A 14,473-nucleotide genomic window follows, 5' to 3' on the forward strand; every position below is an offset into this window, starting at 1 on the left:
CCATTGCCTTGCCTTCTGTTTATAAAAGGGGATCAGTTCCACATTTGCAACAACCACCCACAACCCATTTCCATCATTTTCTCTCCAACCAAACAGTATTCTGCTATAACCCATTTCTATCATTCTCTCTCCAACCAAACAGTACTCTCTGCTGCCATGAAGAACAGCCATAGAGCTCTGGCAGTTTTCATTGCCTTGATATTCACCCTTTTTGTTTTACACTCCTCATTTTTCCTTCATTACCAAAGCAAGACTGCTCATGCAGTGATTCTCAGAGAAAAAAGTGCACCAAGAAGGCTTCTACTCTCTGCCTCTTCAAATTCTTTTGATACAAGCACGCTGAGGGGAGATGAAGTGAAGGAGACTAATGTTAAAATGGACACCACAAGTTTAAAATACGAGCCGCCAACCGGGCCGAACCCTAGACAGAACAAATAGAAAGAGGAAGAAAATCTCTCTAGTTAGTTTTGTTTTTGTGGTTCAATTTTGTGAACCCTCCTATCCTCTTGCAGGGGCCAGTGGTTCTGTTTAGTTATGTATTTGGTTATGGATCTTGTTTGTTAGTTTTGTGATAAGTTTCAGGGGAGAGATGATGGAAAGGTGTATCCAGAGGATTTTTTTAGAACATGTGAGGACTTAATTGCTAGTTCCAAGTCCAGAAAATAGCATCTTGTTTAGTAGTATTACCCACAGTGATGTACATTCTGTGATTCTCCATATTTGTATTTGGTTATTTGCATTTCTTTGTGTCATTGGATAAAATTAAGGGGGAGAAGGAATGGACATTAACGAATGCCTATATTGTCCTTGCTATTTTCTTTTTTTTTTTCTTTTTCCTGACCCAGAAAGTGAACGATTTTGATCAACGAAACTTACCTCGAGAAAGGTCACAAACGGCATAAAGTAGTCCATCAAGTGGACTACAGAGGATCTAGCTCAAAAGAAAAACCACTACAATTCAAAGCCTATTTACCCTTACTAATAATTATACTTGTTTCCAAACAACCCCTAATTGAACTTATTTTTGGAGACGTCTTTCATTTTTTCCTTTTCACCGTCTTACATGGGAAAGTAGGCCAATTGTCCCGAGAGCAATTTTGTTTGCCTTGGGATGTTGTGTTTATTGTTTTTTTTCCCGGTATAGGGAAGGTCAGTGTCTGTTAAAGATTGACTTAGTTGACCAATTGACTCTCCAATCTGAGTGGGACACGAGGCACCTTCACTGGGCGACAATTGGTGCCCGAGGACCATGACATGTGGCTTAGCAGTAAAAAGTGATTTTGGACGTCCACCACTTGAGCAACCAACGTGGTGCTCACAGCAAGGTATGACCGTGGGGGAAACCCCGCGAGAGCCAGGAAGGGTACGAATCCTGACGCACCAAAAGGACATCTCCCATGGCTCTGGGTAACCCGAGCAGGGGTAGAAGGCCATATAGAGGAGAAAGACGTTGGCGTAGTCCTTAGGAAGGAGAGAGATGGACGAGAGGCCAACATATAGACTAGCGCGTCCCTAGAGTCAAAGGGGAGAGAACACGAAGGAGCCCGTAACCATCTCAAGGACCCAAACACTTAAGTCTGCTCCGACTGTTGTGGCTGGGACTGACGGGCCCTTAGAGGCTTGGTCACAGTATTGACATGACTAAACAAGCCATGACCTTGCCCTCAGAGGAATTAAGAGAGATCTAGTGATGAGGTGGCTTGAAAAGGAGAAGGATTTTGTGCAAGAGGGGGAAGAGTCTGGGATGCTCAAGACCCGCGCGAGGAGTTGTGTCACGCTTGCGGTCAGGGGTACGAATCGAAGAGGTCACATGTTAATATTTCATAGAGATACTTAGTGCTTGTGTACTCGCTCCAGATGTCTATAAACAGAGACGGAACCACATTAGGGCATATAGGGGCCATGGCCCCCGCGTTATTTCGGGATTTTGTTTTTAAATTTTAATATTTATTTTATTTATTTTTTGGCCTAAATATTGTATTTTGTATTAGGTGTTGTCTAGACATTTAAATACTTTAAGAATGTGCTCGTTTTGGGTTCCAAAACTCGATTTTTCTCTCTGCAAAAAGTCTCCCATAAGTTTTTCCTTCAACTATTAATCTCATTTCTTTTTCTAAATCTCTCCACTCATTACCAAAAAAAACTCCCTCAAACCTAAACCAAACAAACTATTAAATTCGCGAACCTTGAAATTTCAAAATCTTGCATGTCGTTCATAGTTCGGCCTCTGAGTTTGTGAAATCCTAGTTCCGTCCCTGTCTATAAATATGAGACATTTCCCTCGTATTTAACCAGAGACAGTTGACATGATATCTAGAGAGAAAAAGTTGATGAGTGCTGATTTCAAGAGAGGAGAATATTCTCTCTTTGACATCCTTATTGTCTTTCTCCTCGGATTTTTGAGCCAACCTCTCTCACGCTAAAATTTCTATGATGCCCCAGTGTGGTATTGGGGCATCATGCCCCCATTTAATATAGACCACTAGATTAGGTTTTAGGTTAATCTGGATCCTTGGATCAAAACCACCTCCTAAAAGTAAGGTGGTTTTGCGTTTTTTCAACCATTATACTTACCATAAATACTGGCTCTTCTTACCATACTTTATGCTGATACTTACCACAAAATAAGGCACACTTACCACAACTAAAGGCTGTATTTCAACGTTTTTAGGTGTTTTCAAAATAATTTTAGGAGGGAGGGGGATGGATCCAAGGGTTACTAGGAGAGAGGGGCATGAATCCAAGGGTTGAGATCGAAAGAAGAGATCCAAAAGTGTTTAAAAAAAAACGGAGGCATGATGCCCCAATACCGCTTTGGGGCATGGTAGCCGGTGCCCACGCACACACACACAGAGACAGCCATTGTCTATTATGTGCACCCTGCCTTCTCCATCACCCCCAAGAGGTAACTCCACTTCTCATATCTTACCATTGATCATCCTTACCTCTCTAGCATTATTATTTGTGAAAGAACATTTGACTCCGACTTCGAACCTCTCTTACAATTGGCAACTGTATATTGTGTTCATATTTATTTGTTACGAGACTATGCAAAAATTCAAGGATATTGATGAGTGCTTGATCTAAAAGTTTTTATTTCTGTAAATTCTCAACTCAAAAATTGGTTTTTTTGGATCGAACACTTGCTTTGTTGGTATGTTGAATGAGTTGAACGTTTACATGATCTTCGAACAATCGATTTGAATGTAAACGATTTTAAGCATCAAAATGATACTCGAAATGAGCACGCACTCACGAGTATGAACAATGCGAGGAACAAAGGGATTCGATTTTGTCTAGTAGAGTGACAAAATGGAATGTGAAGTCCAGTCCAAGCAATTTTTCGTGCCCATCTCGATAATCGGAATCCTTAATTTATAGAACTCATCGAAAATATTCATTGCAAAAAAAAAAAAAAAAACATTTGCCTCTAGCTTTTTTCTTTCTTTTCTTTGGCAAATTGATTAATAAATAAATATATTCAAGACAGATCCTTTCCGCTAGCCTATATACATTTGGACCTTAATCTGGGATTTTGAGATGAGAGTACAGAATTCGGAGCCCAAGAGAGCAAACTCCGAGTCGCTGATAAGTAGCGGTTGCTGCAAACTGAAGGTGGGGTCTGTTGAGGAAATGAACCCCACATTATTTGGGAATAGTATGAGTGATCACTTAATAATATATGGAACTTCTTTACTCATTGCCAATTGATTTTGAGATGGATATAAAGTTTCTATATGGTATCAGAGCGGGGCCTGTTCCACCCCACATTTTATAAATTCACAATCCACACCCCGCGATGACAGACTAGCGAAAAGGCTGCACGATGATAGGACCCAAAAGTCTAGCGAAAAGGCTGCACGATGATAGGACCCAAAAGTGGCCACACGTGACAGACCTCAAACGCGGCTGCACGTGAGGTGGGATGTTGAGGAAATGAATCCCACATTGTTTGGGAGTGGAATGAGTGATCACTTAATAACATATGAGACATCTTCACTCCTTGCCAATTGATTTTGAGATGGATATAAAGTTTCTATAGGGTCCTACACAAGAATTTCACACACAAGAATTTCACAGCCAATTGTTGCTCCAAATTCAGGTAAATTCACTTTGTTTCCATTTACCCACTTTAGAAACAGTGCCCAAAAATTAAGACCACATAAACATAATGAGTGCAATGTCCAGTAGCTGTTTGATGAGTTCCCTGTGAGACCATGACTAACCCATATTGCCATTTCTGTGCTTCTTTGTTGCTCTTTTTTGCTTTTATCGGATATTTTTAGTATGGTTAAAAGATTAAACACTTATGGTTATGGTTTTTGAACTGAAGAATTTGTTGGGTGTCTTGTAAGAGGGTGAAGATCCATTGCTGTGATGAAGATCAAGTTAGTTCTCTTAGACAGTTTAGGCTATAGGCCCAAGATTGCCTCTAAGTCACATAATGTGTCTGCGGGAGCACTAGCGGCAAAGCATCTTCCGAAAACATTCCGAACTATTGAAATTCGTGAGAGCGAGGATTGAGTTTGCGGGCGTGGAGCGAGATTGAGAGCGTGAGAGTAAGGCCTACTGAAGGATTATGTGACGAAGGATTGTCTAAAAGTGGAATTGTGATAGGTTTGGGGTAGGAATAGATTCTAGAATAAGGATACTAGTAGAGGCAGAAGAAAAGTCGCATGGAGTGTAGAAGGGGAAATACTTTTAATTGGTCTGGTTTTCAAAACTGGCAGGGGGTTAGATTTTCAGATTTCATGCGGTTGAAAAGTTCTAGGTAGTGACTAGCTTAGGGATTTATTAGCCAGCCGTGTCCCATAGGTAAACAATTTGGACTTGGAATACAGCTTGGTTTGGAAGTAATTAGGGCTGAAATATTTGGTAGAGTTTTTGCGCAAAAACAAAAATTTGATGAAGAAGAAAAAGAGCCCAATTTTACGAGTTCGCTTTGGAGGCTGAAGCTCAAGGCTGGCCTCGGCTGAACAGGCTCGTTACAGACTTGGGTATAACCATACTTATGCTTTATTTGGATTGTGTTTTGAAAAAAATTTCTTGACTCAAAAAATATTTATTATCTCTATTTTCAATCATTTCTCACCCTTATTTCCAATCTTCTCATTTCTCTTTTTATCTTTCTCCAATCATTACTTCTACTTTCAATCGTTACTCTTATTTTTCTCTCCACTCATAACCCTACAAATTTTTTCAAAAACTCATTCAAACCCAGCATTAATCATACCAAATAGTCTACTTTTTGTAAAGTTGGTGCTGTTTGGTTGCATTGATTTCAGTCTTAGTATTATTTCCCACCATCCTTGGGAATTCCAGCATTAAGACTGTGGCCAGGATTTCAACAACAGTTCAATCAAACGCGTGAAGTACGATAACAATTGCCAACTTCTGTTGGGATTCTGAATGTGATTTTCTGAGACCGAATTTAGTTGATTGGAATCTTCTTTCTGTTTTTTTAGTTTGATTTTCTTCTCGGAGGCAAGGGCGAATCCGATATAGGCACAAGAGGGTCACGTGACCCTCATGATTTGTTAATAAATAATATATATGTTGCCAATTTTAACACAACGATTATTGGTGTAGTGGTGAGAGATAAACCTTCACGAGAGGTCGGTGGTTTGAAACTTTTTTTCTGCCTTTTTGCTCACTTTTTAACAAAGGATTTCAAGGGATTTCTTGCTCAAATAAATAAACAATACCCTGTATAATAAAATGTTAGTATGATTAAAGATATTTGACGTTGTTTAATTTTTTCCTATTACTTATATTCAATTTTAATAGTACTAGCATGAACATTTTTGAAAGTTGATTATGACTGTAATTATAGGATGATATATACTTTTTCGTATTCTTAGCAAATTTTTTTTTGTCCATTACATGATCTTAATTCAAAAATAACCATTTTACAATAAAGGTTCAACTTTATTTAAGTGATTTTTATCTTTTTCACTTATTGTCAAAAAAATTATCGATGACCCCTTATTTAAGGTTTACCTTGGGCTTTGAAATTTAAGGGCCAATCTTGTACTCGAAAGGTGATCCCTCTATATGAAATTTTTGGATCCGACACTGCTCTGAGGTGTAATAACACATTCAAAAGAAACCCCAAGGGATTTGACCAAGTGGGCATCAGAAAACAAATAAGTGTTTGTCTTCTATGAGGTCACATATTTGAATCCCACGGAGGCCAAACATTTTAAATCTTAAGACCACTAGAGGGTTTACTCGATCGTTAACTTCAGAGATACGAAATTAGTCGAGATACGCAAGCAAACTGAAATGAAAATCCGATTATCAAAAGTGAGAAACATTCAAAAGTAGGGACCAAAGGCCAGCTACATTGAAAAGCATTCAAAAGTAATGACTCCCTGAAAAATGAAAGGACGAAGAGTTTCCTTCAGTCAAACTTATGGATTGACTCCGAAAGTCTTTCCCTTTCCCTTTCCCTTTCCCTTTCACCTCAAACTCCTCTTTCCTTATATACTGTATGAGCTAATTTACTTCCTTGCTCTCAAATCTAGCAATGTATTATCCTCTTCTTCATAATCTCTTCTGCTTCCTATTATTGCTGCCATTTTCTACCGTTGCTCAGACTAACGGAACCGTCGACGTTGGTGCATCTATCACAGCTGGTGACAATTCCACCACCCCATGGCTATCCGCTTCTCAAGATTTTGCATTTGGGTTTAAACAACTCCAGCAAGATAACAATCTCTTCTTGGTCTCCATATGGTATTACAAGATACCCGACCAAACCATTGTTTGGTATGCAAACGAAGGCGTTCCGGTGTCAGCTGGATCGAATGTAGGGATAACCACGGGCAAAGGGCTAGTGCTCAGTGACCCTCAAGGCAGAGAGCTGTGGAGTTCCACCCCCATTCTTAACCAAGTTGCTTATGGCTCTATGAGCGATACGGGCAGCTTTGTGCTTGTTGGTGGGGGTTCGGATAACATATGGGAGAGCTTCAAATACCCGACGGACACCTTGTTGCCTACGCAGATCATGGAGTCCGGCGGGGTCCTTTTTTCTCGACAGTCGGAGAAGAATTTCTCCAGGGGAAGGTTATTGTTAGAACATTTTGATAGTAGTCTTGTTGTTTTATGATTATTGAGCTTTATTAGGATTTAAGTAACAAAATTAAACATGATTTAGTATCATCATTTTTCATGCTCTGTGATACAATTGCCGCATATTTTCTCTATGTATGGATCTACTAACAAGGGGGATGTGACTGATTTATGCATTCGATCAAGAGAGAGAAATATATACAGAAACAATGAGAAAGCAAGAATTTTGAAAAAAAGGGGTCTTTTTTTCACTACTTTCTATATCCGCGAGCAACTCTTTTCTGACTTCACATTCTCGTGATGGAAGTGAACACAAAATGATGAAGGTTTGTGAGAGCACGTGAGTTGAATTTTGCAGCGGGTGCACTTCGTCTGGACGTCTTCACACTGGGAGGAACATCCGCTTTGGACAGCGTTTACACACCTTCCGGCTCCGATTCTCACAAGCATGATCTTTCTTACTAGTTACGTGCTTCTAGGGCCGGCCCTAGGCGCAGGCCCATCAGGCGACTGCCTAGGGCCTCCACTTTTGGGCCCCCAAATAGCTTTATATATTAAATATTTTCTACATGAATTGTTTTACAACTACGATAATGTGTCACGGTGCTAAGCCGCTTGTTTAGGGAGCATGTGATTGTGAGTTTGATTCTCGTCCCATTCAATTTTTTAACGCAAAATTTTGATTCCTGTACAAAAAATGGGTATTGAAACGAAGCTCTGGAGTGTCAAACTCATGACCTTAGGGTTCTAAAGAGAGCATTAATGCTTTGCCACCAAACTACAAGGCTAATTTGTTTTCTCCATCAAAAAAATCATAAATATACTAGAAAATGAGAGGCCCCATTTTCAAATCTTGCCCAGGAGCTAGGGCCTCGAAAATCTCAGGGCCAGGTGCTTCTGGATTATTATGTGTTTGGAATGGACAATTATTTGGCCCTTCATAGTCTTTTGATAGATATTTACAATGGGAATAAATTTTGTTGACAGGTTCCAGCTCCGCCTGCTCGGAGATGGGAATCTCGTGCTTAATACTAGAGACTTGGGTACCAATTTCGCTTATGATGCTTACTACTGGAGCAACACTTATGATGGTGTTAATGTTACAAATCGTGGTTACCGAGTTATCTTCAATGAGACAGGATATATTTTCGTATTGACAAGAAGTAACCAAAGAGTACTACTCAGACCAACAACAGTACTCCCATCTGGTGACTACTACTACCGAGCAACTCTCAATTTTGATGGGGTTCTCACACAGTACTATCATCCAAAGACTGAAAATGCCGATCTGAAAACATGGACTCCTTTGTGGTCCGAGCCGGATAACATTTGTGTTGATATTAGAGCGAGTCAAGGTAGAGGGGCTTGTGGCTTCAACAGCATATGCACAATTGATGATTATAAAAGGCCTAATTGTTTGTGCCCTGAAGGTTTTTCGTTGCTTGATCCAAACGACAAGTACGGAGACTGTAAGCCAAGTTTCACACCAAGCTGTGAAGAAGATGACCACAAGAGTTCCAACGGAGATCTCTATGACTTGTCAGTGTTAATAGATACTGATTGGCCTCTGTCTGACTACGAGCAATTGAATCCTTTTAGTGAAGAGATGTGCAGAAATTCTTGCCTCCAGGATTGTTTCTGCGCTGTTGCTATTCTGCGGGGCGATAGCTGCTGGAAGAAGAAGCTGCCACTTTCTAATGGGAGGAAGGACAGAGTTGTTAATGGGAAGGCTTTCATGAAGTTCAGGAAAGGTGACCTTCCTCCATCTACTCCCGATCCTCGTTCTCCTATTCGGGACATAAAGAAGAACGATCGGACTTTGATTCTTGTTGGATCCGTGCTTCTGGGTAGCTCTTTATTCGTCAATGTCGCACTTCTGGGTGCCTTTTGCCTGGGTTTTTCCCTCATCTACCAGAAGAAGATCTTGAATAGTCGTCATGGGTTCGGAGCTGTGGAAACAAATCTTCGTTGTTTTTCGTATGAAGAGCTTGCAGAGGCTACAGATGGATTCAAGGAAGAAGTTGGAAGGGGAGCTTTTGGAATTGTGTTTGGAGGGGCAGTACAAATGGGGAATTCTAGAACTTCCGTCGCGGTCAAGAAGCTAGATAGGGTGGTTCAGGAAAAAGAGAGAGAGAAGGAATTTAGAACCGAAGTACATGTGATTGGCCAGACCCATCATAAGAATCTAGTCCGACTGGTTGGATTTTGCGACCAAGGGGAGCACCGGATGTTAGTGTACGAGTTCATGAGTAATGGCACTCTCGCTAGCTTCCTGTTTGGAGAGACAAAGCCTAGCTGGAACCAGAGGAGCGAAATTGCGTTGGGAATTGCTAGAGGCCTCCTCTACCTACACGAAGAATGCAGCACGCAGATCATCCATTGCGATATAAAGCCTCAAAACATACTTCTTGACAACTATTACAGCGCCCGGATTGCCGACTTTGGGTTGGCTAAACTGCTGATGATCAATCAGAGCCAGACAAATACTGGTATTAGAGGGACAAAAGGGTATGTTGCACCTGAATGGTTTAGAAACAAGCCGGTAACCGCTAAAGTTGATGTTTACAGCTTTGGTGTGTTGCTATTAGAGATCATTACTTGTCGAAAAAACGTAAAGGGGTCGGAGATGGGGGGTGAAGAGAGAGCAATTTTAACTGATTGGGTTTGTGATTGCTTTCTGAAAGATGAATTGCATGCTTTGGTTGAGGACGATTCTGAGGCCTTGAATGACTGGAGGAAGGTGCAGAGATTTCTGATGGTTGGAATTTGGTGTATTCAAGAAGATCCCTCTCAACGGCCCACGATGAGGAAGGTTACTCAGATGCTTGAAGGAGTTGTCGAAGTTCCTGTGCCTCCAAGCCATTCGCAATTTTCTTTCGTCAGTCATGGTGTCGGGGAGGAGTAGATTGGGTACATACCTAACCTTCGGTAGTAAATGCACAAAGTGGATGTCTCCAGACTCGAACACACGACCCAAAGTTTTATTGGGTGAGTTTTGTTTGCTCTGCTCTATTTATTCTAGTGTCACTTATAGTTGGTTCATTTCAGCAAAATATCCCCTTAATAAGTTAACAACCACTATGTAAAGTTCACTTAAAATAATGCCTGCTACTTCAGTGCACAATATATGTTGTTTTGAAAAAGTCTCTTTAGACGAAGGCCTGTGTTCTGATATGTTTCTGAAAATTGTGAGAAACTGTATACCTTGTGTTTTTTCGTCTTACACACACCCTCTTTCCTCCTCCTCCTCCCAAAACCCTACTACATTCAAACCCTACTACAATCCACTCTATACCTTGTGTTTTGTTGGTTCGGAAGTTAAAAACCAAAAGAAGTGAAATATTTTAAGTTGCCGTGCTGGTGGGTCGGTTGTTGGTGGTGGGGGTCAATGTGTGTGTGAGAGAGAGGGAGATGTGCTGGTGGAGAGGAGAGGTGCGGTGCTGGTGGGTCGGAGGAGGACGGTTGGTGGTGGGGTGGGAGATGGGGAGATGAGTGATTTGAATCTCTTCTGGTTTTTAATTAACTGTTAGGGCAGTTTAGGAATAATAGGGTGTATTTTCGGAAGGAAAATAAATTTATGAGAATATGGACATCACTTTTTGGAATTTTGTTCGGTTGTATTTAGAAAATTTGTGGGTTTCAAAATTGTAGTGGGTTGCATGAAGGAAATGAGTTGTATATAAAGAAAAAGAAGGGTTGCAAATAGAATTCGCTAATGATTTGTCTCCTACGTCCGTTTCATGTCCAGATTTCACCAACTTGAGAAAAAGTGAAGTCCCTTGGTTGTAACACAAATTTGGTTCCCACAAATTATTTGGTCATAATCTGAATATTCAATGCAAATACGGAGAGTTTCATTTATTGATTCATTAGGGGAAACTGATTTTCACACTCCCCTTTTAGCTACCCACACTTTTTTTTTTTTTTTGTCTTTATCCACTTGAATTTACTATCTTGCCCTTTATTCAATATACTTTTTACACTACTCTTTAATCTAAATAAGAATCATTAAAGAAGCCTTATCATATTCTTTAGAGGTAGTTAGGAGGTAGGAGTAATTAAGAGTTTATTTTCTTTATTTTGATTGGCTGGTTCTTCTTTATGGTTTTAAATTAGTCCATTTCATTTTATAACTTAATGAGCTTAAACTCAAGCTCAAGCTTGAAAGCTTGAAACTTTACAAAATTAAGCTCGCTCGAGATTGACTTGCATATTTTACAAGCCAAACTTATCACGAACACAAAATTTCAAGTTCGAGTCAAACTTGAATAATTAGTCTCAAAAAGTTCTTAAGCTCAAGTCAAACTTGGACACATGTAACAAGGAGTCAAGCCAAGCTTGAACAATGTTGTGTTTGGCTTGTTTGGCTCAATTAGCACCCTTAGGGGCTCACTACTAATTGTACGTACCTCACAAAGTGTGTGGTGGAGAAGGATATTGGGGCACTACATTGCAGCGGCCTAAGGCCATTGAATAATATATTAATCAATATTTTACACATATTGATGTGAAGTTGCTTTCATGCATCTCTCCGGAGGCGGGGGGCTGCTGCTCCGGGTTTCCGGGCCCACTCCGGTCTTACTCCGATGATCGGAAACGTTCACTTTGTAGAGCTCGTCGAGTAGAATAACTATGAAAAAAATCAGCTTAATTGGATATCATTAAGTACCTGATCGGAACCTTTTTATCTTAAAAAGAATGGATCCGAAACACTGGATCAAATCCACTGTACCCATGGACCGAGAGTTATATGGGCTCCGATCAGGCACTTAATGATATCCAATTAAGCTGATTTTTTGCACAGTTGTTCTACTTGACGAGCTCTACAAAGTGAACGTTTCTGATCATCGGAGCAAGACCGGAGCGGGCCCGGAAACTCGGGACGGCAGCACGCTGCTGCCCCTTGGGGCAGCACCCCCCCTATCTCTCCTAATGAATGTGACGTCACTAATTTTTTTTTTGTAAAGAATGTGACAATACTTCATTGGTATTTGGAAAATAACGACTCATCCGATGACTAAGGCTCCATTCCGGAAATCTTCTTAAAAAATAAGTATTTATTTTGCCACTTCTTATTAAAAAATAAGAAGGGTCATTTCACAAAATCCAAATAAAAAGTTCCTTTCACATTTTCAAACTAAAAAATAATGTTAATGAAAAAAAAAATTTAATTTTTTTTGAAATCTATCAAACAAGATCCATAGTGGTAGGAAAATTATTTGCGTAAACACGTGATTTTTGAGCTTGAAGTTGCCTTATACAAAAAAATAAGACTGTTGCTATGATAATGGGTGCCGGTGGAGGGAAATCGTACCGGCGGCCGAGCTGGGCCATCTCCGGCCACCGAACGACCGATTCGAGCTGTCAAAAAATTCTAAAAAAAAAACCGAGGGGGCCTACGTGAGAATCAATGGCATCCAAGGTGTGTAGAGTGCTTGATCCGAGCACCCATTTTCTGTGTATATATGATCAAGCACCCTACACGGAAAAGGGGTGCTCGGATCAAGCACCCTACACACCTTGGATGCTGTTGATTCACACGTAAGCCCTCTCGATTTTTTTTTTTTAGAATTTTTGGACGGCTCGGATCGGCCGTCCGGTGGCCGGAGACGGCTCAGCGCGGCAGCCGGTACGATTTTCCTCCCCGGCCGGTCGGTACCTATATAAATTCTTCCAAAATAAGTACCAGCCTTCTTATTTTTCGGAACAAGTGCATTCTTATTACACAAAAAATAAGTTCTTATTGTGTTTCTGGAACGGGCTCTAATATTCAGAATATACTTTTCTTTTGAAAAAAATAGTTAATATTGACTTTTAACTCAATAAGAAGCCGAAGTTAGAAGTTTATTGGTTTAACTCTCCTTTTATTAATATTCACTCTCCTTTTTTTTCATATATAATGGGAGAGAGAGAGAGAGAGAGTTAAAATGAGACAAGATATATCCTCCTGCTGCTGATATTCCCATCTTCCATTCTTTTTCCCTTGAAACCAAACGGGGGAAGTTAAAAGGGTGTCGTGATGGTTTCGCGCTCTCTTTCACTCTCACTCTCGTATTCTTGGGTACGTACGGAATGTCAACGACGAAGGGGGTGGTGAATGTGTGGGATACGAAGGAGGAGGTGGCTGAGGCCGTGGCGGAATACATCGCTAATCTATCGAGTAAATTTGCCCAATAGAGGGGCATTTTCACAGTTGTTGTGGGTGCAGGTAGTGTAATATACACACACTCAGGTAACAAACTACTCCCACTACAATAGCTTATGTTTCTTCTCATTGTTATTTTGTTCTGATAATCGGATGTTTGGGTCAGCTTGTCCACACCTCGACTATTTTACGACGTCCTAAAGTTAATGACTAATTACTATAATTATTATTTCTACTACTATCATCTTAAGTTTTCCAAGAGCAGCATGAACTATTCGCGCGAATAGTTTATTTATTCCCTGAGTGAATCTAGATCGTCCATTACAACAATGGACGGGTAGCGATCGGTTGTGTAAAGAGTTTTGCACAACCATTATGTGTGTAGCATTTTTGGTGAAAAATCAACCACCGAGAAGAATATATTGATGAAATATCTAACTGGATTTTTTCACCCTAGTGATCATAGTCGTGATTGGTTTCACAATTTGACAATTAGAAATATACGGATGGGTAAATTGGTACCGGTGAGGGCTATTATATATGGGCTCTTCTCGAGTTCACTTTGATAATGACAATCGTTCAGATTTTAGTACTTGCCAAGAACTCTAATTGTATTTCAAGAAAAAATATCGAAGAAATTTCAATCAATTTCTGACTACTTTTATTTTGAATTAACGAATTATATGGATTAGCTAAGCGCGTTATTGTTCCAGATGCATTAATTTATCGCATGTGTTTCGAAATCGTTTTAATCAAAATCTAATGGACACCATTTCTATGACCGGATCGAGAGAAGATCCCTCGGTTTCTTTTTCAGAACTAGATTTTTTCCGATTCTTAATTTGAATCTAAGGAGACAGTTCAAATTTGGACAAATCTGAACCATTGTTTATCTCAATGTACGGTCATCTCAAAGTATGATCCAGATTTAGACTGTTTCTTCTTGTCTAAATTAAGGGCCGGAGAGGATCCGATGCCTTCTTTTCCAATACTTTTGCATGCGTTACCAAGAACGAAGGAATAGTAATGGAAGTTGCAAAATTTCTATTTCAGGAAATTGGTTGAAGAGCCGTACAGTTAATCAGTAGATTGGGCGGATGAGAGAATAGTTCCACTGACTGATAAAGAAAGCAATTACAAACTTGCCTAAGATGGTTTTCTCTCCGAAGTAAGGAAGCAGTTGTTTGATACTTTTTTGTTTTTGTTTTTAGGGAGTAACTTTTTTTTTTTATCATAATTTTGTAAAGCTGAGCA

At 40.0% G+C, this 14,473-nt stretch overlaps 1 protein-coding gene across 1 annotated transcript; it reads left to right on the plus strand.

Annotated features, from left to right (window-relative positions):
• The first annotated feature begins 6,376 nt into the window (after positions 1 to 6,376).
• LOC131304200 (G-type lectin S-receptor-like serine/threonine-protein kinase LECRK3) lies at positions 6,377 to 10,217 on the plus strand. The gene is made up of 2 exons (XM_058331349.1): positions 6,377 to 7,068; positions 8,062 to 10,217. The coding sequence occupies exons 1-2, from the start codon at positions 6,530 to 6,532 to the stop codon at positions 9,977 to 9,979; spliced, it is 2,457 nt and encodes an 818-aa protein (XP_058187332.1). The 5' UTR covers positions 6,377 to 6,529; the 3' UTR covers positions 9,980 to 10,217.
• The last annotated feature ends 4,256 nt before the right edge of the window (positions 10,218 to 14,473 follow it).

The sequence above is a fragment of the Rhododendron vialii genome, chromosome 1a (genome assembly GCF_030253575.1).
Source record: "Rhododendron vialii isolate Sample 1 chromosome 1a, ASM3025357v1".
Classification (NCBI taxonomy): Eukaryota; Viridiplantae; Streptophyta; class Magnoliopsida; order Ericales; family Ericaceae; genus Rhododendron; species Rhododendron vialii.